Source organism: Lagenorhynchus albirostris, chromosome 20 (genome assembly GCF_949774975.1).
Source record: "Lagenorhynchus albirostris chromosome 20, mLagAlb1.1, whole genome shotgun sequence".
NCBI classification, from domain to species: Eukaryota; Metazoa; Chordata; class Mammalia; order Artiodactyla; family Delphinidae; genus Lagenorhynchus; species Lagenorhynchus albirostris.
Window position 1 is genome coordinate 48,795,571 of NC_083114.1, and position 23,655 is coordinate 48,819,225.

General features: G+C 59.1%; 1 protein-coding gene across 5 annotated transcripts in view; it reads right to left on the reverse strand.

The window, feature by feature from the left end:
- The window catches only part of BAIAP2 (BAR/IMD domain containing adaptor protein 2), a 70,265-nt gene extending 48,143 nt beyond the window's left edge, over positions 1 to 22,122 (reverse strand). For all 5 annotated transcript variants that reach the window (XM_060135552.1, XM_060135549.1, XM_060135551.1 and 2 more), the window contains exons 1-3: positions 21,981 to 22,122; positions 6,695 to 6,770; positions 5,090 to 5,176 (exon numbers count right to left, since the gene is read on the reverse strand). In XM_060135552.1, coding sequence (XP_059991535.1) covers positions 5,090 to 5,176; positions 6,695 to 6,770; positions 21,981 to 22,034 — 217 coding nt within the window. In that variant the 5' untranslated portion in view covers positions 22,035 to 22,122. The remainder of the gene's footprint in view (positions 1 to 5,089; positions 5,177 to 6,694; positions 6,771 to 21,980) is intronic.
- Between the last annotated feature and the right edge of the window lie 1,533 nt (positions 22,123 to 23,655).

Here is a 23,655-nt window from a genome sequence, read left to right on the forward strand (position 1 = left end):
AGGGGGAGAAGCAGCCAGATCAACGGGACTGCGGCCGGCAGGGAGGAGTCCCAGAGCACGATCTTGGGTTTGGGAGCGAGTTAATGATCGCAAACTGATGACTATGCAAATGAAGGGAAGCAATTATTAACTCCAGCAAAAACAAAGTTGTCAAAATAGTAACAAAAACCTATGGACCACAGTTCAAGAAAAAATATCACTCAACTGGACTTCATTAAAATTAAATATTTCTGTTCTAAAGCCACTGTGACAGGGGTTTCCCTGGCGGTCCAGTGGTTAAGACTCCACGCTTCCACTGCAGGGGGTACGATCTCTGGTTGGGGAACTAAGATCCTACATGCCATGTGGTACGGCCAAACAAATAAATAAATAAATAAACTACTGTGACAAGAATGAAAGGCCAGTCTGGGAGAAAATATCTGCAAAGTATGTATCTGAGAGAGCACTTCAACCTAGAATACACAGATAACTTCTTTTTTATGTAAGATTTAATTTTATTTATTTTTGACTATGTTGGGTCTTTGTTGCTACGCACAGACTTTCTCTAGTTGTGGCAAGCAGAGGCTATTCTTCGTTGCAGTGCACGGGCTTCTCGTTGCAGTGGCTTCTCTTGTTGCGGAGCATGGGCTCTAGCTCTAGAGCTCAGGCTCCGTAGTTGTGGCACATGGGCTTAGTTGCTCTGCGGCATGTGGGAATCTTCCCGGACCGGGGATTGAACCCATGTCCCCTGCATTGGCAGGCGGGTTCTTATCCACTGCGCCACCAGGGAAGTCCCCCACAGAGAACTTTTACAACTCAATTATAAGACAAAAACCCAACTGAAAAAAGGGAGACAAAGATCTGAAGAGACATTTCACCAAAGAAGATAAACAAACGGCAAACGCTATGTGAAAAGATGCTCGATGTCGTTAGTTTGTTAGAGAAATGCAGACATGGAAATGCCCCAAACTGGAAACAACCCAAATGTCCATCAACGGAAGAATGTATAAACAACGGGTCACCTCCACGCAGCGGAAACTACTTGCCACGAAGGCAGGATGGTCTGGAGGTACGTGGAACATTGGGATGACTTTCAAAACAATCATGAGATAAAAGAGGCCAGACCAAGAGAGAGCACAGCACACACTACTCGAGTCCATTTACACAAAACTTGAGCAAATGCACACCGAGTCTCAGGGCAGAATACACAGCAGTGGTTGCCTGGCAAGGGGTGGGGGGCACGGAGGGAGAGAGGCACGAGGTTTTCTGGGGGGGCCCCAGGAAATGCTGGGGGTGACAGGGCCGTTTGCTAGCTGGGCAGGTGTGTACTACCTAGGCAGGTGTGCACTCATGTCCATCTCATCATGCTTCCACTTCAGACGTGCAGTCCGCTGCACTGCAGTCAGACTGCTCTGTCTGAGCTGAGTATTCCCGCCAGCACCACACAAAGGCTATACTGGACACCGATTTAAGCAAAAGTTGTCATCGTTCTATTGGGTGGGGTGAGAAGTGGTATAAAAATGCTAAATCCAAATCTCCTAGAAAAACATTAATTAAATAATGTCCAAAATTAAAAAAAACAGCACAGGGACTTCCCTGGCGGTCCAGTGGTTAAGACTCCGTGCTTCCACCTCACGGGGTGCGGGTTTGCGCCCTGGTCGGGGAACTAAGATCCCGCATGCCGCACGGCATAGCCGAAAAATTAAAAAAAAAAAACAAAACATGAAAAACAGCAGCACAAACCTGCCTGTTTACATGTATGGAAGCAAACACAGGCAGACGACATGCAGGGCTGAGAAGAGGGCCTCGGGCACGTGGGGGGGCAGGGAGACTTATTTTTAAACCAGGGTGTGTGCTGCTTTAATATAAATTCAACTCCAACCGTGTGACTCAGTAGTTCCCCTCCCAGGCATACATGAAGTGTCCACACAGACACTTGTGCCGACTGCTGACACCAGTGCTATGGAAACTGGTCAAAACATGGAAACAGCCCAGATGTTCATCAACTGGGGAATGGAATCCACACAATGGAATATTATTCAGCTATAAAAAGAATGGAGCCGACACGCTACAACGTGGATGCACCTCGAAGACACATGTTAACTGAAAGAAGCTGGACACAAACGGTCACAATGGGTCAGTGCACGCTTCCATCCATACGAAACGTCCAGAGCAGGTAAAGCCACAGACACAGAGAGCAGATCAGTGGCTTCCAGGGGCTGGGGGAGGGGAGGGACTGCTAATGGGGACGGCTTACATTTTGGGGATGAGAAAAGTTTGGGAACTAGATATGGCGATGGTTGCACAACTCTGTGAATACATCAGAAACCAGTGAATTGTACACTTTCAGTGCTGAGTTGTATGGCATGTGAATTACATCTCAGTAAAGCTGTCGCCAAAAGAAAAAATGCAGTTCCCAGAGCAGGGCTGACAGTGACCTGAGAAGAAAGGCACACTGGTCTCTGCCCCTGTTCCCGGTACAGAGCTCCTAATCCCTTGTTATCTCCTGGTGATAGCAGCATCCTTTGTTCTAATGAGGCAACTCTGGGTGGGCTCCTGGATGGGGGTGGTCACCAGAAAGACCGAGCCAGGGTTAGAAGCGGCACTTTGGGCCCCACCCCCATCCTCTGGGAGAGGGGCTGGAGACGGAGCCAACAATCGTTCATGCCTGGAAACCCTTAAACCACTGCGTTCAGAGAGCTTCCAGGGTGATGGACACAGCCATGGACTGGGAGGGTGGGGCACCCCGACTCCACGCGGACAGAAGCTCCTGCGCTCGGCACCCTCCCAGACCTTGCCCTGTGCAGCCTTCCTGCGGCCGTTCACCTGGGTCCTTCGTTATACCCTTTACAACAAACTGGGACTCTGAAGTAAGCCTCCCCGAGTCCCGTGAGCCGCTCCAGCAAACTACCAGGTCTGAGGAGGGAGTGATGGGAACCCGATTTGTAGCCAAATTGGACAGAGTTGTGGTGAACTGGGGACCCATGACTTGTGCCAGCCTCTGGGGTGGGGGGCAGTCCCTCGGGATGGGGCCCTCACCCTGTGGGTCTGCACTGACCCCGGGTAGATGGTGTCAGAAGTGAGCTGAACTATGGGACGCCCAGCTGGGGTCCTCAGAAACTGGAGGGCTGGCTGGTGCAGGAAAACCCACATCTGGTGTCAGAACCGTTGGGAGTAGAGGAAACAGAGCCCTCGCCAGCCACCTCCGCAGACGCACAAAGCCCCAAAAGCCCCTGGAGAGAGTTCAAAAACCCACAAGTAAACCAGAAGCTCCCTGATTCAGGCCGGAGCCCAGACAGCTCCTAGAGTGGTGGGTGGAGGGATGTTCCAACCCCCCGCCCGCCCCTTCCATGTGCGGACTCCACAGCAGAAGTCTGCCTGCTGTCCTGCTCACGGGGCCTGCTGTAGCAACAACTCCCAAGGACTCTGCCCACGGGAATCTCACTGCGGTTTCGCACATGCCCACCCTCACTATGGGGCCACGTGGGACCCGATCTCCCCGTGGACAGACCCTCCCCTTCCACACGTGTGTGTGACTGCGGGGAGAAGGCCACCACGATTAACCACGATAGGAAAGCGCCCCTTTCACAGACAGGAGCCGTGTATAAACACACAGGATCACACACAACACCCAACTTTCTTCCAAGGGGTCCAGACAGTGGCTGCAGGAGTCGCAGCCGGGATGCCCAGGAGTGCTGGGCGGGGCCCATGCGTGGCCTCTGAGCTCAGAGTCGGTTGGTTCACGGCCATCACTGATCACAAAGGGGTCCAGGCCTCCATCTGCCCAAACATCCAACACGTCACCAGCCAGGCCGAGCCCGCAGGCCTGACCACAGCACCCCGGCCTCCATGTCCTCACGGGGCTGCCCAGGGCAGGTCAGCTGAGCATCCCCAAGAGGCCAGCAGGTTTCCCTCTAGAGCCACAGAGCCGGACACCAGCCAGCTCTGTAGACACTGAAGAAAGGCCCACATCCAGGTGAGCAGAGCCCAGCCCACATGAGGAGTCCAGCCCTGGTCACTCATTCCGCCCAGCCTCGCCTGCACATGGTCGCCTGCCCCTGCTCCCAGCCCAGGAAGGTCCCATAGTTGTGTCTGGCTTTTACACTGTTCTCTGTTCTCAGGAAAACCCGGACGCCACTGTTGCTCTGCCGGGGTGGCAGTCACGACACACAGCACACACACCTGGCAGGCCTGCTGGGGAAGGTGTGGACCCAGGGCCGGGACGGCAGGGCCAGCTGGGCCACCGTGTCCTCAAACAGGGAGCAGCAGAGGGCACCACAAAGCCCGGCAGTGGGCAGGCCTGACTTACGGGGTAGGGCGGTGTGAAAAGTTTGAAGGGCGGTGCTGCGGGCGAGAGCGGGCAGCCTCTGCTAAAGGCCGCACCATAGATAAGACAGAGGCACCTCTGGGAGCTGGAATTAATGGACACACAGAGAAAACAAACACCCTCCAACCTGCCAACAACCGAGAGCCTCTCCAAGGGAGCCCACAGCTCTTGCCATTTCACACTGTGTGCCTCGACTATAAAAGTAACGTGAGCTCATGCTGGAAATGTGCAAAACCCAGAAGATAACCCATCCCGGGAATTCTACCTGCTGAGCTTCTGGGGTCTCCTCCTGTATTATGAGACAAACGGCCCCCAGTGTATTTTTACAAAATCTGGTCACACCATGCTATGGGTTTGCATCCTTTTTTGCTCATTTTTTTTTTTTCCTTTTTGGCTCATTTTTATACCAAGAACCTTTCCCCACACCATTAAAGACCATCATCTGAGTCCAACTTTTCACATGGCTCCCCTATGCCGACCATTCAAGTTTTGCCACAAACACCCCCGTAAACGTGGATCTGCCTGTCTCCTCATCCCCACACCGTGCTTCTCAGGGGACCTGGAGCCACCCGGTGCGCCCCATTCTCAGCAGGGTGTGTGCCCCACAGCCCTCGCCAGCTCCAAGGGAACTGCCATTTTAGGAAGTCTTCCCTTGTTGGACAGGGAAAACTTGATCCCAAATCAAAGGACCAGACACAGGACAGGGCGGGGTCCCAGATCGGCATGGGGACATCCAACGACTTCAGGGACTTCCGGGGTCTCTGCCACATTTAGGGGTCTTACCGAGTTCTTTGGAGCCCTGGCTCTCGCTAGCCAGCTCGCCCATCTTCACCAGGGCATCGAAATAGCCTTTGGCAGCATACGTCACACCTGAGAGAAGAGGAAGGGGCAGTCACTTCCCTCGCTGGGAAGTAGCAACACCCGCAGCACCTACTCGGCGATCCTGCCTGCCTGGCAGTCAGCCGCCTCCCCTGTGCCCAGCAGGCTCCAGCCCCGGCAGGACCTAAGCCCATTTCTTGTTGATGTTCTCTCGTTCCAATCCTGAGAGCTCCTTCTCTGTGTAAGAGCACAGTGTACCGCTTGGGTCCAGAGCTTTTCAAGTCAAATCGCAGTGTGCCACCCTGACCACAAGGCCTGGTGTCTTGACGAGACAAACACCAACCCCAGGCAGGAGACTTGCAAAGTAGGTCGGCAGGAAGACCCCCCCCAGCCAACCTGGGTTGAGGACTCTGTCCCCGTCTGTGGTCTCATAGAGAGCAAGTAAGTGGGAGTGAGTCACACGCTCAAAGTGGGCTAAAGGCAGCACCACGGGGACGGAGCCGGGGGACTCACACCACTTCCCAGGGCAACTTCTGCTCTAACCTGACTTCGCAAGGGACTGGCACGGGAAGCGCCGGGCCTGCTGACTTCCTGGGACCACACCTGGTGCCCGCTGCCCGCTGCCTGGGATGGAGCTTCCTCCAGGAACTCAGAGACCCTTCAAGACCCCGGGTGTGCCCACAAACTCCTTCATCAGAAGAGCCCCCCCCCCAGCTGCCCTTCACGCTGGAAGGAGGACGAGGGCGCCTCTGGAGCAGGACCATGGGGAGCACCCGCCAGCAGCACAATTACTATTTCTAATCAGTTTTCTCCAGAACCCAGTTAGGGACTTATTACTGGACACTTGATCACATTTTATTTAGGTAGTTTTCAATTAAGCACACGCAATTTGCTCTGCAGTCTGGAAGTGCGTGCGGGCTCCGCACCCCAGCAGCTGGAGCGCGTCTGCTGCCGGGCAGGGTGGGCTCCTTCAAAGAGATGAAAGGAAAGCCTAGCGGGCCCAGGCCTGGCCTTGGGGCGGCCGAGGGCAGCTGAGGGGCTCTGTCCTATGGGGCAGTCCAGGAAAATGGGGAAGGGAGGACACCTCCAGGCCCCCCCTCCACAGAACTTTGTTGGGGGCCCAGGTGGGGGTGGAGGAGCCTGGAAGGAGGCCTGTGCCTCATGTCCAAGGGCTGGGGCATGTGAGTGGGAGACCCCAGGCCGGGCCTTGACGGATTCACCCTAGGCCGTTGACGTTGGGCAGCTGAGAATGAAGTTACGTCACTCTGAGAGAAAACCGCCGGGGGTAAGATGTCCTTGGGTGATGCTTTCAGGAAAGGAACCACCATCGGCCTGAAATGTGCAGGCCGATCCCCCCAGCTCCAGGGTTGGAACCATCCTGCCACTTTTGGCCCCATGTCCACAGTGTGCGCTAAACATCTTGGCCCTCCGTGGTGCAGCACCTACACCTTCACTCTGCCACGGTGTGCTTCTGGAAACACCGCAGTCCCTCCCTAATCAGGCCCCAGGAGCTGTCCACCTACTGAGATGTCCTCACTCGCACCCGCGGGCCAGGGACGTCAGCCTCACCTGCCAGCGCCTTCTCGTAGTTCTTGCCCATGGCGATGAAGTTCCGCAGGCTGGGGTTGAACTGCTCCATGATGGTCTGGAAGAGAGCAGGGAACGGCATCAGAGGCAAGGCACCCGGCGGCTTGGGGGCCTGAACAGCGAGGGGAAAATCCCACAAGCATCACATGCGGGGTCAAGACCACGAAGCCATGGCTGGGCCCCGGGTCCAAATCCCAGCTCTGCCCCTGTTGAATGTCCTTGGGCAAATGACCTTCCCAAGCCTCAGTTTTGACACCTGTACGATGGGGGAAAGAACAGAACCTGCTCCATAGGGGCCTTGCAGATTAAACAAGTGAGCACGCGTATGACACGTGGGGCAGTACCCGACATACATCCGGCGCTCAGATATGCTGCGCTGAGGTGCCATTACCCCGTCTGGCAGGGCTGAGTCAGCGAGGAAGGTCCCTCCGCAGGCCACACACAAAGGGTTCATCGCTGCCTGGAGCCCCCTCCCACCACGATCTTCATTCAACACATCAATTACGAAACGTCAGCTCTGATTAGAGCAATGCACAGCCTGACTGCAAACACCACACGATGAATAATCCAGCAGGCTCTGGATCCGCTCGCCTGATGGACTCAAGTCTTGGTGCCAATACCACTAGTCCTTAGACTGAAGAAATTAGATTTTCACTGCGAAGGCCAAATAAATGTTTTAATTACAAGGCATAAAAACAGGCACACACAAACAACAGCCAAACGTGAGCGCTACTGGGTAATGTACCCTGATGGTTGGGTGCCAACCCCAGCCAGCGAGAACACTGCAAGGAGCTTCTAAGGAGAACCCCACCTCGGCCACATCCTACATCTTCGGGTCAATTATTGTGATATGTGTCTGATCTTTCCGCAGGGTAAGAGAGAAACGTCACCAGGGAGGGAAAGTTGCCTGGCCCCGTGGGCAGACCGCAGAGCCCCAGGTGCTTCTGCATGAACAGAGGCAGTGCCCGCCCCATCCCGGCCAACAGGCCAAAGGCAGCCCCGGCCCCAGGTAACACCCTTCTATCCCTGTTCCGGGCCCTCAGCCAGCAGGACCGACATGGATTCCGAGAAGGGCTGTGGGATCTGGGCTCCAGAAAAACCCACTACTTCTGTCGCCCACCCTGAGGAGCAGCCTGGAGTGCCAGCACAAAGAGGAACAGAGACCTGTGCCCAAGGGTGACGAGACCCCGAGCCTGAGCCACCGCCTCCTAACATCCGGGGCTGGGTGCCCTCCTGCCCTACGCCGTGCCCGGAACCGGGGAAGGAGATACACCTGACACATGCCTGAGTCCAGAGAGCAGGTGCACCTTCCTTTCTGGACGCGACAAAGGCGAGGGCACCTGCCATGTGCTGCACCGGGGCTGAGGCACACAGGGGGACGCAGCAGTGACCCCATGGGACAAAGTCCCAAGAGGGAAGGCAGGCCCACCTCACACACCGGGCAGGACCCCGTACCTGGAGAACGAGACAGCAGGACACGGCTCAGGGGACAGCAGGGGAGAGAAGCATGTCGTCGAGAGAGGAGGGCTGCAGGCAGGGGCATGCAAAGGCCCCAATGCCAGGGCCTGCTGGTGTCAGGGACAGGATGCCAGGAGCAGGGTAAAGGGTGGCGGGAGGTAAGAAGAGGCAGGAAGTGTGCAGTTAATGGCCCAAACCTACTGCCTCGCAGCCCGTGGCAGGGACACCTGCTTTCCCTGACAGGAAGCCGAGGGTCGATCCAACTACATTTCAAAAGGAAATGTACCCCTGACTGCTCCAGGGAGCCCAGGTTGTAGCTGAGACCGCACAGATGCGGGAGACCCCTCAGAGCTGCACAGAAACCTAAGATGTGAAGGTGGATCAGAGAGCTGGCTCCACTGCAATGTGGGATGGGGTCAGGGGGCAGTACGAAGCTCAGTGGTCTGGGGACGACTCTGCAGTGGGGAACCCAAGTCTGGATGCATCCAGTCTGAGGAGTGCCCAGCAGTCAGGGCAGGGATGTCACGTAACAGGCAGCAGATGAGGGACTGGCGTCCGGGCAGGGCGCGGAGGGGAATTCAGTGTGGGGCTGTCTGCCAAGGGTGCACGCACAGGCTGGCTGAGCCCTCAGCCTCGCTGCTCAGCGCCACCCAGACCTGTGTCGGGGCAGAAAAGCACTGGAGGGCGCATGTGTCTGCTCAAAGGAAATGGACCAAAAGCAGGGTATAGACCCAGTAAGGGTGGCTTCTGTCCCCGATTCTGGTGTTCCAGACACGCACATGCACATCTGTGCATGTGCTCGCGTGTGTGTACAGCATTTCAGTGTAAGATGCATTTCTCGCTGCAGCGATGGGCACAGGGCTGAAAAGGGCCCTGGGGTGGGAATATGTGAGGGCAGACCTGGGCTGCAGAGCTCTAGGACTGCAGCCCCCACCCATCCCGGGGGCAGGAGAGGAAGCTCCACAGCTCCCTCCCTAGAGCCCCAAACATCCTCAATGACAGCAGGAAATAGGCCAGCAGCCACCCAGGCCAACAAAGAGGGTCACCTCGGCAGCCCACCCACGGCCGCCCAGTGACACACGGGGACAGCCGCCAGGTTTCGCTTCCTTAGCACAGCTGCTGAGCTCAGGCACGAGGAATGTGGGAGCGAGGGGCAGGGCAGGAGGGGTGCTGGGGTGTCAGCCAGGACACCTGGCCAGGGCACTGCCGGGTCACACAGGTGCCGCTGACTCGCCTGCCTGGAGGCAGTGGCAGAGGCATAAATGCTGTGGGGCTGGTGTCCCAGGGAGGCCCTCCTTCCCTGGCCAAAAGCCATTCTTCCTCCCGGCTCCTCACAGATGCTGCCCTGGCCAGAGAGCGGGCTCCCATCCACCTCCAGGTCACCGATCTCCTAGAACCGCGACCACCAGAGACCAGCCAGGTCCAAGACGACCTTGTCAGGAGGGACCCTGGTGGCCCAAAAAGGGCCTAGCCCCTCTGGTGGGGGATCCTCTCTGCAGGGGATTTCTCTGTGGGAGGGGGCCCCCGACACTGGGGGCCTCTCAGAGCCTGAGTCCACTGCCATCCTAGGGCTCAGGCAGAGGCATTTGGACCCAGGGGGCCGTGCTAGGCCCATGATGGGCCCAAACCCACCATCAGAAGCCTGGAGTGGGGCCCTGCCACGCCCACTGCAAGTGAGCGCTCCCCTAACCAGGGGCCTGCGCAGCCCCTCCACGCACCAGGGGGCCCTGGGAGGGGAAGCCGGAAGCCAACAGAGGCACGGTTGCCATGGCGAGGAGGCCGTGGGGCTCTGCTACACATTACCCGCCCCACGATACTTTTTCAGAAGTGATGGAACGACGGTGTCTTTCCATGGGACTCTTTACTGGAGCAATGGAGGGAACTGAGATGCAAACCCCAAGACGTCCTCCCACGGAGGGCGGGAAGAGGGAGACCTGTTTACTTCCCAAAGGGAAGGGAATGCATTTCCTTATCGACGCCAAAGGGTGTGTGCAAACGAAGGCCAGGCCAGGAGGGCGGCCTCCCCTCACACACCTCTGTCGTGAAACGCCTGTCGTGAAACTCAAGGGCCTGAGAGAGGCTCTGCATCCTGAGACCGCTTTTCCGCAGCCGGCACAGAGACCCGACAACGTGGGCAGTGACCAGCGCCTTCTCCAAACTTGACACCTGTGCTACGCAGATGAAACCAAATCCCTTCAAACGCCATGCCGTGGCACGTGGCGACTGTGTGTGCGATCCCCTTGCAGGGGGCGTGGGCCAAGCACTGCGCTCAGCACCTTCTATCACTCCTTGGTTGGCTCAGTACCTACGAGGTGCCCTCAGGAAGCTGGGCTGCCACAAGGGCTCCCTGCCACCCCACCACACAAGCGCCCCAGAAAGGTCAGGGAGAGGAGGGATCTCTGCCAGAGACCCTGGCAAGCTCAGGCGCGGTTCATGGTGGCCCTCTTGCCGAGATGTCCCCACACTAGATGTCCCTGCCACCCCTGCAGTCCCAGGAATCCAGGCCTTAAACCAAATCTCCACGGTAGGGCTGGCCCGCCCACCCCCACCCCGGGCCTCCAGCCCTGCATGTCCAGGGAGCCGATGGGAGGGGCCGGGCCTGGCTGCAGGGGCGGTGGTGTCAGCAGCCGTGAGCGCAGAGGCCTTCCTGCCTGGCCGGCTCCTGGGCAGCCCAGCGTCTGCACAGTGACGCCCATTTTGAGTGACCTGGATCACGGGTCTGCCTGGCCAGTGAGGACAAGGGGCAGCAGGACGCCCCTATCCCCAATTTGGGGTCGCAAGGAGAGAGGGGGCTCTGTCCAGGGACTGTGCTCCAGTTGCTCCCACGCCCGCGCCCAGGGTCTGCCACTCGCCAGCGCGGGAATTCTATTTATCCCTCACGGCTCTGGTTCCTGGCGACAGCCCCCCTCCAGCACTTTCCTGGCAGGGCTGCCACAAACAAAGAGCAAAGTTTCTCTGCTGACACAGGGAAGTGACGTGCCTCCTGCTTCCCCTCCTGCCCTCCTGCAGTCAAGGAAGGCAGGGTGGGGTGTCTGCCTGCGTCCAGTGCACACGTGCGTATGTGTGCATGTATGGGTGTGCACGCGTGTCGTGGCCAAGCCAGGCTACATCCTCCCTACACAGTCGACGCCTGTTATAACAAACTCAGGGGATGAGACCTCGCTGGGCTCTATCTGCCATCTGGGGAGGGGCGGCCTTACACCCCATCACCCCGAATCTTCACTGGACTGGTGGGGGGCGCCACTGTCCATTTTACAGACGGATGGAGAGAGGCTCGGGGAGGCTAAGAGCCAGCCTTCTGGGTCCTGGTGGAGCCAGTCCCGGCTTCGACTACAGGCTGGCTGCACAGCCCAGCTTGTCCCTTTCTCCACACGGGCCTCAGTGCTCTCTGGACAGGTCACCGAGGCAGGCAGGACAGGACCAGGTGCCACACAGCAACTCTGCCTGCCCTGGGCTCCCTCACAAGCCACGTTCCAGCAACGTCAGAGCAAGGGCAAGGGCTGATGCCAGGATACCTGGTCATCTGAGGGGGGGGCCTGGTGCCTGACTACCCCTGACCACCTGTCCTCTCATCCCACCTCTGTGGCAGGAAGAGCAGGCGCCAGCTTTGCAGCCAACAACCCACATCCAACGCGGGGCCACTGTCCAGGCACTGCCAGGGGAAGGTGGCAGCCGTCCTTCAAGGGAGGCTGTCCTTGCCCGCTGTAACTGCCCTCCACAGGAGCACCGACTACCTGAGGCTCTGGACAGAGGGCCCAGCTCACACTGCAGCTCTGCATGACTCCTGCCTCTGCTCCCCTATATTAACTGGGACATCTGTCCTGGGGACCATTCTTAAGGGAAGAAAACCAACTGGAGTTCAGTGAGTGCTGGGAGGGCTTCCTGGAGGAGGCAGAACTTGCGCTGGATCTCTCTTGGTTACAGCCAGAGAGAAGATAACAATGGGTCTGCACTTGACAAAGTGAGTGGACGCAGCAGCTTCCAGAATGAAATGGCCTGTGAGGTGCGGACAGGACAGTCAAAGCTGGTGGTAGCTGCAGAAAAGTCCCCGAACGAACAAGAACAAACCAAGCAGGGATCAACTCCGGCTGATTTCACTTTAACAGCACTAGGCCCCCCTCCCCACGTCCTCCATGAGACGCCCCCCATGGGCCATGAGCCCCCCACAGACCACAAGAGCACCCCTCCCCCGCCCCCAGGCATGCATGTTCTCAGCCCAACCACCTCCAGCGGGGACAAGGGCCAGGGCCCCACCAGTGCACAGAGAGGCCAAGCTCACCACAGCCTCTCAAGAAGGGCGCACAAAAGAGCATTTGCAGCAGGACCCAGCATCAGGAATCAAGGCACCCATGCTGCCCAGGACAGTCCCCTGCTGCCGAGCGAGGGGTAGGCGGTGGGAGCACAGCTGGCTCTTTTGGGAGCCAGAGGAGAGGCCTGGGGGGCAGCCGAGCTGGCCCTCATGCTGCGGGGGGCGCTCCAGCTGGCCTGGCAGCCCGGCCAAAGGGTCGCCCCGGGGCGTGAGAGGCTGACAAGCGGCCCTGCAGCGAAACGTTGGTTCTCGGCCTCCGCCAGCTTCTGGGGAAGCTGCCAACATTAGAATAAAGTGACAACTTATGTCTTTGGCATGGAGCCCAGAGTGACACCAAGGGAGCATGGCGGCCTCCCATGAGGAGGGACCAAGGGGCGGGTACCCCTTCCCGTCACCCCTACGGCCCTGAGGCAGGGGGCCCAGGAGGCCCTGAGCCACGGGCTGGGCGACACCAGGAAAAAGACAAAATTCTGGCCAACTCTCCCGGTCCTGATCTGAGGGCGGGAACTTTCTGGGCCCCTGCAGGGGATGGGCATAGGCGATGCAAGGTGAGGAAGGGGCAGCCAAGCTCCCACAGCCCCAGAGGCCCACGTTCAGGGACCGAGCACCATCACCGATTCCTGAGGCTGTGGACACCCGCCTCCCACCCCTGCTCTCCCTCAGGACCTGGATCCTCAGGTGCCCCCAACCCGACTGACCCCTCCTGGAATAGGTCTTGGGGGCAGGAAGCCACAAGTGGGCTCAGGTTGGGGAAGGGGCCAGTGAGCGCTGGGTGGGGTCTGTGCCACTGGGAGAGCCTCCCCCTCAGACCAGGAGCCACGCAGCAGGGTCCACACGCGGGCCCCACCAGCCCGGCCACTTCCTTCCTATCCAGAGGCACATCCGGCCAGTCCCGACTTCAGAGGAGCAGGACGCTGCAAGGCCGCAGACGCCTTCCAGCATCCAGGCCCTGCCACACCTGCCTGACTTCTCAGCCCTGCCCCAGGGCACGTGGCCCCCCACATACCAGCCCACTGCACCTTGAGGTGGGGGCCTTACGGCTGCTGGGTGTCAGGGACTGAATTCGTCCCCTAAGAATTCACGTGTTAGGCCTAACCCCAGCACCTCATTGGTGACTGTTTTTGCAGGGAGTCTTTACAGAGACAATCAAGGTAAAACGAGGTCATCTGGGTGCGCCCCACTCCCACAGGACTGGTGTCCTTCTAAGAAAAGATCAGGACACAACACTTAGAGGGAAGACCATGTGAGGACACAGGCAGAAGGTGGCCTGCACATGCCCAGGAGAGAGACCACAGGAGGAACCACCCTGCCCACACCTGGACCCTGGCCTCCAGGCCTCCGATGAGACACACCTCTCTGCTGTTCAAGCACCCGTGGCGCTCTGTTTGGCTGCCTGAGCAGACCCAGTCGCTGGGCCGATCCCCATTTGCCCTATGAAGGCCCAACCATCACTTCTCTTATCATCTGGTTACTGCTCAACTGGTTAGAACATTCTAGGGCCGCTGACCTGTCCTTGTCCCCGACAAGGCTCTGACCCGAGTTTCACAGGGCTGGGCTCCCCGCTGGACGAGGAGCCTCGATGAGCAAGCAGGGACACAGTCCCGGAACACTCTGGAGCTGCCTCTCCTCCTGCCGCCCTCCGCCGGGTGGGACGAGCCAGCTGGGGAGGCTGTCATGCCGGTGGGTACACAGGCCACTCAGCACCCAGGAAATCAGACGGCAGCAACAGAGGCCTTGGCTGGGCCTCCCTGCCCTCTCCACGGACTTCCAGCTCCTCCAAGAACTTTCCATCCTGAAAGCTACCAACCATAGCCACCACTTTCCTGATGCTCCCTGCGGCCAGGAAGGGTTCTCTGGTTCCAGCTAATCACGAATGAGAAAGCGGTGGCACAGAAGCTAAAAACCCTCACCCGAAGCCCTCAGGGCTCCCAAATGGATAAACAGAGAAGCAGGATTGAAGCCACAGGGCCCAGCTCAAGCAGGCTCTGGCTCAGCCGGGCACCCGGGACGGGCTGCGATGTGCTGCTTCATGGCTCTGAGCCTCCCCCACCCGCTGGGACACCCAGGGCCCCTCGTGAAGCAGGTTTAGAGATAAATGAGGCACACACACCACTCCCAGCATGGTGCCTGGACCGAGCAACCCACTGAAGGTTCTTCACGATGATTCAGGATTACCAGCCAACTGCAAAGCCCAGGCGGCCACAGCACCTCCCACAGCGCAGAGCCAGAATGAGAGCGTGAGACGGTCCAGCCCCTTCACCCAACTTCATGGTCCCCTGCCCAGGGGGGCCTGTGCAAGAAGCCTGAAATCAGGTCTCCTGCCGGGGCTTGACTGTAGCCCCTGGCTGCCTCCCTGCCTGTGGCCAGCAAGGCCCTGGATCCCCAAGGGCAGGACTGGCCACAGCCTGGGAACCACTAGTCCCTGGATTGCAAAGGATGTGCCTTCCGTGGGAGGGGCAGGAGGGAATAAATAGAGGTGTGGACGACAACTGCTTCTGCCAAGGTGCTGGCTAGGGCAGAGGGGCTTGACTTGCCCCACAGTGGGTTCAGAGGGGCAGTGGGTGTGGAGGGACCCCCGGTCCCCTCCACCTGGGGCACATCAGCACCAATGCAGGCTCTACCACACCCCCTTCTTTTAATAGCCCCGCTGGAAGCAGCCAGGCCACTCTGGCTCAGCAGGTCAGCTCTGCCCATGCTTGGCTCCCAGAGATGCAAACGCCCTGCTGGATGGAATTCTAGCTCCCAGAGGTGGGGGGCACAGCCTCTCCTCCACAAAGCTCCCACCCCCATTCCAACGTCAGGATGTCGATTTCTTTCACAGCACAGACACCTGTGAAATCCCAGCACGTTTCACAACCTGTTACATGTGTGTCGTCACCCGGCACAGGGCTGCTTGGTGACTGTTCCTGGCACCGCTGGGCAGGGGCAAGCGGGGACATTACATCTACAGACCACTTAGCGAGTAAGAAGGAAAAGAGATCCTGACTGTCGTGGGGAAACCTTCTTTGGTCAAGAAACAAAATGCCAGCAAACGAAAGTGGCAGAAGAAGGGTTTGAGGGCTTGGAAGAAAAGCCCACAGCCGTGCTCAGGAAAGCCCCCATTTCTCCAACACCTGGACGGCCAGAGGTGAGGCCCAGGCGACACCCTGACCCTGATGACTGTGAGCTGAAACAAAGCTCCGAAGAGTCAGACTCTGAATCCGAAGAGGTTTTAGGAAAACCCTACCAATTAATTTCATGTCTTTATTATTATTTTTTAATTTATTAATTTATTTTATTTATTTTATTTTTGGCTGCACTGGGTCTTCGTTGCTGGGCGTGGGCTTTCTCTTTTTCTTTTTCTCTTCATTGCAGTGCCTTCTCTTGTTGAGGAGCATGGGCTCTAGGTGTGCGGGCTTCAGCAGTTGTGGCTCACAGGCTCTAGAGCACGAGCTCAGTAGCTGTGGCGCACGGGCTTAGCTGCTCCGCGGCATGTGGGACCTTCCCGGACCAGGGCTTGAACCCGTGTCCCCTGCATTGGCAGGCGGATTCTTAACCACTGTGCCACCAGGGAAGCCCTATGTCATGTGCCTTTGACATATGACTTTTAAAAAACCTGTCCAAGTAATTCTAAAAGACCTGTTTTCATAACTAGAAAATAAATATCCCAAGCAAGAAAAAAAGCACGCTGTTCCCGCTGTTGGCCCTGATTCCTCCTTGCGGTGTACAACCTCTCCCAGCCCCTTACGGCACAGGGTACTCGTGACCCAAGGGCGCGGGTCCCTCTCTCACGCACATGCCCCGAGGGTCTGCAGGAGGCCCTCGGGATGCTCAACTCACAGCCCAGGGCGTCAGGACTGGCTCCACCAGGCCCCAGACAGGCACTGGAGCTGCAAGGGGAGCCTGCAGGGACCTGGGGCCATCCTGGTCATTGTGCTCGCTGCAGGAGCAGAGCACCAGACAAGACCTCCAAGGCAGAGGATGGCTCCTGCGGTGAAAGTTGGGAGGAGGGGCCAAAGGCAGCTGGAGGGGCCCACCTGCCACCCCACCGCCCCTTGACAGACAGAAAGGGGTCCTGCTGACACCCACTGCATGCTCACTCGCAGGTGCAGATCCCCTGCCTGCTCCTGAGGTTTCCAAGGTCACCTCTTAGAGACAGGACTCCCATCAGGCCCTGCCTTCACACCAACTGACCCCTTGGGCCCCCAGGACATGGCAGGACCAGGTGCTTCTGGCTAACACCCTGGCTTGCCTTCAGGCCCTGAGAAAAAGGAACTCTGCGTGGGGACAGGAGCCTGGCACCACCTTCAGAACTTGCGGGGGTCCTGGGCCACTGCTTGTGGAGCAAACAGCTAAGAAAGCAGACTCACGACAGAGATGGTCACAGTGAGCAAAGCGAGAGCCCCAGAATCAGAAACGAGGTCCATCCATTCCCAAGCACTGACACACATGTGCTGGCCACCCTTCCAGGCCAGGGTCCCCACAGTCAGGGGCCATGTGGGTCCTGAGTCACCACACCTTGTTGCTCGGGAGCACGTCAGGTAGGGACAAAAGGATCTTCTCCAATAAGAGAAGCCTGGGTGCCAACCTCCTCCCAGGCCCGCTGGCTGGAGCCCTTGGGAACCCACCTGGTGGGGGAAATGGGTGCATACCCTCGTGCGCCCTGCACCCTCTGGTTGGGGCCCCTTGAGTCATCTCACAGCTGTGCAGCACAATCAGGGCCCAAATGAATCAGAGCTGGGGGGTGGGGGAAGTACAGGGCAGGCACAGTCCACACCCGCCTGTAATTGCCACGGCCGCAGGCAGCAGACAGTAGCAGAGTGCTGACAGCCCCACCGGGCACGCCGGTGCAGCGTGTTCAGCGGGCACAGGCCTGCACCGTAATGAGGACAGCCTCTCCACTCTGAGGCCTCATGGGAAACTGCCCGAACACAGTGGCCAGGAAGGCCTCATGGGGTGGGCCCTGGCCCGGTGCACTTGAGGGTTGAGGAAGGAGGACGGTAGCCAGCCAGCCAGTGCCCCAGGGAGCCCCCCACCAGATCACTGCTCAGGTGTGCCTGCCCTTGGAGGGCAGCCCAGGCAGCGCCCGTCCCGGGGGCCATGCAAGCCTGAGTGGGGACCGCCGAGTGACAAGGCCAGCCTTGCCTGCCACACATTCAGTCCTGTGCAGGGCTCCCCTGAGCAGGACCCAGACCTGCAAACCGGGGGGGGAGTGCCAGGAGGGCCTCGGACTCCCTGCCAGCCTGCCTTCCTGCCCGGAGGGGACGGGGCCCTCTGTTCAATGGCCTGTCCTCCCCTGAAAGGCCCCAAAACCTGGGCAGCCCAGCCAGCACCACCTGTGCCGAAGAGGGAGGGGAGGGAGGGAGGGAGGTGGACGGACCTGCTGGCTCTCAGGCCTAAAGGAGCTCTGGCCTAAAACAAGGTGGCAACAAGCACGCAGCTTCCACAGCACCTCCCACGGCCCTCCCCACTGATGCCCCGAGAGCCCTGGACCAGTACCCAGAGCCTCAAGTGCACATGGTCTGTCCCGAGCAGCCTCCCCAACAAAAGACACGTTCTCCAGGAGAGACCAATAGGGATGGCAGCGCAGGCAAAACACTCCTGGCCCAGTGAGGAACTCTGCAGAGCCACCACACCCCAGGCACCAAGCCACCTCATGACCATCAGCAAACTTCGGCAAGGTCCAGCAGCAACCTCAGGGACGTGACCCGGGCACAAGCAGCTGCTGAAGCCAGTTGCCCAGAGATCAGTGCGACAAAGAAACTGCCCTGGCTACTCCAGAAGGGATGGAAGGCGCAGTACTGCTGCTGCGCTGGTGGTGGAAAGAGTGGGTACCATATAGCGCGCTCCATGGAAGGGCAGCTCTGAGTCCACTCAGGGACATCAGGCCCCTCTTTTTATGAGAAGATTCTACCCCAATGCGGCACTCGAGTCACCTTTAAAGCAAAACAAAGCACCACATGCACGCACATGCGTGCACTCAGGCACACACGTGCTCACTTGGACAGACTTGTGAATATACCAGCAGGCACCTGCATGCATGTGCTCGAGCTCACACACGTCTGCACATACACACATGTGCACACATGTTCCTGGTCACACAAGCACACACTCACATGCACACACACAGCCCTCAGGGCTGCTCCCCAGCAGGCGTTTCTGTTGCCAAGGAAGCGCCTGTCAGAGCAGCACTTCACCATCCCCAACAGGGAGCCGGCGGAGCTCTGTCCACTCTAGGCGCCAGGCTTCTGATGGCGGCCAACAGTTTGCTGTGACTGCTGAGCAGTGGAAGGGGGTCTAGGGTCAGCAGTAGAGGACCTGGGCCCTCGTGCTTCCCTCTGCTCCCACCTGGAGGAGGGTGGCGGGGAAGACCTGGCCAGCAGTGGGCTCTCACCTACCAGGTGGGGTCTCTCCTGCCAGTGCTGACGCCCACCACCTTGCACCAATGGTGGCAAACCTGACCGACTCCGGCTGCAGGAACCTGCTGGCCACAGCAGCCTTCGCAGGGCGGGTACGCAAGGCCAGGCCAGCTTCCCCACACAGCTGCAGAGTAAGGACCACTGGACGGCCTCTGGTGACCAAGGCCCAAGGCCCACGACACCCTGAAGAGCCATGCCTGAAGCTTTCCCAGAGACATCCTTCTCCTCAGGCTGTCCCCCACCTTCCCACATCCTCAGGACAGGACGGAGACCCGTGGTGCTGTTCCTACAAAAGGTGCCAGAGCCGCCCCCCTCCCAGGTCATCAGGGTGCCTGGAGCCAGGGCTTCTCTTGAGATACAGGACCGAGAGAAATACACGAACCTGACAGTCACTCTCCTGAAGCCGGGTCTAGGGTCAGCTGTTAAAGAAGGCCCTCTCTCTCCAGCACAAGGGGATGCTTGGCGGCCTCTCCCAAGAGAGCTGCAATTTGGGCTTAATCCTGACCAGCAGACTCCCCACCCCCACCCCGCAACTCTGTTCCTCACCCCAGGCAATTACCCAGGGCTGCCTGAGAGCCAAGTCCTGGGCTCCAGGCTCTGCTGCCTGCACCCCCATCCCCTGAGGGGCCCAGCCCAGGGAGCCCCCAGAGGGCTTCAGTCCCTGTCCCTGCACCCGCGGTCTGAGGGTGAGCTCTCAGCAGATGTCTGGAAACCATTCCATTTCTCGCCCCTTCATCTTCCATGAAATTCCCCGAGGACACAGCTCCCACGGGAACCGGGCCACAGGGAGAGAGATTAAATCCGGCGCTAGGGCTTCTTCCAGGGAACAGAATCAAAACTGTACATTTCAGTCTCGCATTTTTAATCAGCAAGGCCAAGGACAAGCGTCCCCACCGTTCCCTTCTCTGACAAGACAAACACCACTTAGAACTGCAGCTGATAAGACACAGGGGCCAAAACAAACAGCTGAGCTGCAGCTTGGGGTGACACTAAGCAGGGCCACATCTCAGCCACTCTCCCACAAGTTGCCAACCCAGGCACAGAGGCAGCAGCGTCCCTGGACAGAGCAGAGGACCAGCCGGACCGGCCTGGGTCCACACACAGTGGCTTTGGCTGTATCCTGACTGCGCCTCAGGTGGCCTGGTCTCTGCCCAGCCAGTGTGCTGAAGCTGCCCAACCTGTCCTGGCTCTGCTGCAGAACCCGAGCTCCCAGTGACAAACCACAAACAGTAAGAGCACCGGACCAAAAACCCACCAGTCAGGTCGCAGAGTGGCAGGGGAGCACCGCCCACAAACCGACCTGCCCACGGGCTCTGCAGCCGTCACCAGCCAGGAGTGTGTGAGGTGCCCAGCCTGTGGACACCCACTTTCCGATGTGTCCAACGTGAAAGTCCTTGGTCTCAGCCACACCTTCCCGTGGGAGCTCAGTCATCAGCTGACCCGCCGAGCACAGACCGCAAACTAGCCTGTTGAACGTGTGCCCCAACCCCCCAAAGCTGGGATCCTAACCGTTTTCTGCCACCATCCTGCCGACAGATTTCACTTCAGACCTACAGACAAATCATAGCTCCATCCAGAAGCTGCTCAGCTGGAACAACACGCCTGACTGCTCGGTTTTAAGTGTTTTATTAAGGCTGATCATGGGATTCTCCAGAGCAAAGCCACGCCACACACTCCCTCCTAGTTCTCGCCATTAAAGTTCCTGTTTGGTGGTTTCAGTGCAGAAACAGGGAAAACAGGGGAAAAAAACCTCCAAGCCAGGCATTTCTCTTCTACCCCCTGCAATAATGAGCAAGTCGAAATAGAACTAATGACTAATAATTTAATAAACCTCGCTCCCCTGAGAGCATTTACAGAGCAACACGACCAAAAACCTATGCCACCGACTCTACGTGAGACAAATATAAAACCCCCAAGAGCTGTTCCTTTTACGTGCTGCTTCTTCGTCAGTCTCCTGTTTACCAGCACCTCTAACATGGCTTCAGAACTGACTTAGTCTACCCTGACCCAGCTTCAGGATTCTTCCAGGTGACCTAGCTACAACTTTAAAAACCTTTATTAGCAGCCATGATCGACTCCAGCCGCGCCGGACTCCAGCTGAAAGCTAACGGCCCCCCAGAGGCCTCTCCCCGCCCTCCCCCGCCGCGCGCAAAGAGGGCTTGGCAGGCCGCTGGCTAAAGAGGCACAGCGTAGTTGTTTAACACAATTAGAAACTGTTGCTCTGCCAGCGCGCTGCAAACCCACTCCGCCGCCATGAACCAGCCGCCGCCGCCGCGTAAATACCAACTCCGAACCCCCCACCCCTCCCCGCCCCCGACCACCGCTTAACCCCGAGGCACAGTTTTGAAACAGAGCACGGTTTTGTAAGAGGACTGCGTGGACCGCCCAAGGAACGAATCTCCTGTGAGGAAATACTGCCGGGAACAGCCCCGAGCCACCGGAGCCTGGGTCTGTGCTGGTGGGGGCGGGGGTCCAAACCGAAAAAATGGATGCTAAGAAACTGAAACTCGGGTGTCTGCCCACGTGCACACAGGCGCAAAACATGCCGGGGCGGGGGCGACGAGGGTCCGGCGGGCACACCCGCGTTCCGCACCGGGGGCTGCGAGCCGACTCCTCACACATCAGAAGCAGAGGCGGGCGCGCCAGCCTCCTACACAATTAGTCTTCTCCCTCCGCGGTTACATAAGATGACGGATTATCTGTCCACCCATCGAAGCTGCCCCTGCGCGACCTCCCACCCGGCCACGTCCACAGACGCCCGGGAAGGAGTTGTGGAAAGGAAAAGCCTGTTGAGAAAAAAGTGCCCGAGGCTTGCGTAACCGCGCCCGGCGGGACCACCACAGAGCGCAGAGCGACGAGCAGCCACGGCCCCGGACCCCGGCAGACCCCGGACACCGCAGCCCGCGCCCGTGCCCCCACCTCACTCGGGTCCGAGGGCTCCAGCCCCCGGGAGCGCGGGGGCAGCAGGGGGCTGTCTGGACGAGGGCGCCCGCGCCAACTTATGCCGGGCCGGTGCTGGGTCCCCGCGGCCGCGCCGGGACGACCCCCGAGAGCCCAGGGACCGCCCGGGCGGGCGCGAGCGCGCGGGTGGCGCAGAGCTCACCTTGTAGACATTTTCCGTGAGCCTATGCATCTCCTCCGACCGAGAGAGCGACATGGTGCTGGTCCGGTTACACCACTGACCGGAGCGGGGGCGCAAGCAGCTGCGACTGCGGACGCGGCAACGACTACCAACGCGAAGCGCGCAGAGCCAAACCAAAAGCACGGCGTCCGGCCGGCGTCCGCCTTTATAGCCGATCAGGCCCCGCCCCCTGAGGCCCCGCCCACCTCGTGCTCGCCCCCGCCGCACCCGGATCTCCGCCCCCGGCCTGGCGCCCCTGCCCAGTCGCTGCTGCTAGGCAACCGACAGGCCCCGACCCCGCAACGCCTTTCCCATTGGCGGGTTCCGGAGCCCGGGGAAGGGGGCGGGTAAGGGGCGGGGCTTGTGGGCCGGCTTCAGGCAGCGATTGGCCCTTGGCGCCGTCGATCGCGGGGGAGGAGGCGGAGGCGCGGCTCAGGCTGGGGCCCTGGGAACAGCCTTGGGGGCCCGGGCGACAGCCGGGCTGGGGGCGGGGAGGCGGGGGCGGGGTGGCGCAGGAAGAAGGGAGCAGAAGCGGGGGGGGGCACGCCGGCCGCGAACGCGCGTGGGGGAGGCACTCAGCAAAGTGGCGAGTCGGGGTGGCCGTGTCCTGGGCGCCGCTCCCCCGAACGCGGTCGGGGTCGGGTGCCCTCGCTGGGTAGGGGAGGGTCTCTGGGCGCTCGGATGCCTGCCGCACGGGCTTGGTGCAGGATGGTGAGAGGCCGCCGCTGTGCCCTGGGGGTCCGGCCGCGACCCGGAATTTTAGTAGGTAAGTTCACTGGGTGGCTGCGATCCCCGGGCCAGCCCTTCTGGGGAGGGAGGACCCTGAAGGAAGTATCGGAGGAGGGAGGACCCTGGGGAGAACGCTGGAGAAGGGTGGACCCTGTGAGGGGTGCATCTTGAGGGGGGTCTGAGGCTGGGATTCTGGAGAGGGGAGGGCCCTGGGTTGCAGAAGAGGACTCTGGGGAGTGGGGATTTGGGGGGCAGATTCTGGAGGGGGTGTGGGGAGACGATCCTGTGGGAAGGATTCAGGGCGAACGCTTAGGGAAACAGAGGACCCTCGTAGTGGCAGAAGATCCTCTTTGGGGGCAGTTTCCTTGGGGAGGGAGGACTCAAGGGGAGGGGGGACAGGGAGGACTCTGGTGGGGTGGGAAAACCTGGGGGAGGGGGAACCTTCCTAGGTGGATCAAGGGGTCAGAGATGCCTGGTTTTTGAAGGCGATTCCTGGGAGGTTCTGCTGCATAAGCTGACCAAGTTGGCACAGAGGGTTCCGTACAATTCCCTTGGAGAAGTATTTACGTAAATTAGACTAACGTAGAGGAATTAATTGCTTTACATCGTAAAACACCAGATCTAAGTGTTTCCCTTTAATTAAACCTGACAGTCTCTGCCAGCATCCCATCCCTGGACAGTCATCCCTTCAAGTGCAGGTGCCCCAGGAGACAGACTCCCTCCCCACCCCCGCACCCCACCCCAGACAGGTGGGGGAGTCCAGAAGACAGCAGGGACATAAGACAGGTTTCTTCCACAGGGTCATTGACTTGAATGGACTACACTCTGCTTCACGTGGATTCGAAGAAAATGGAAGGGATATTCAGGAAGCATTTGCCTTCTGTCCTAACCTCCAGCCTTCGTTCACAGAGATTCTTCTTGGTTTAAT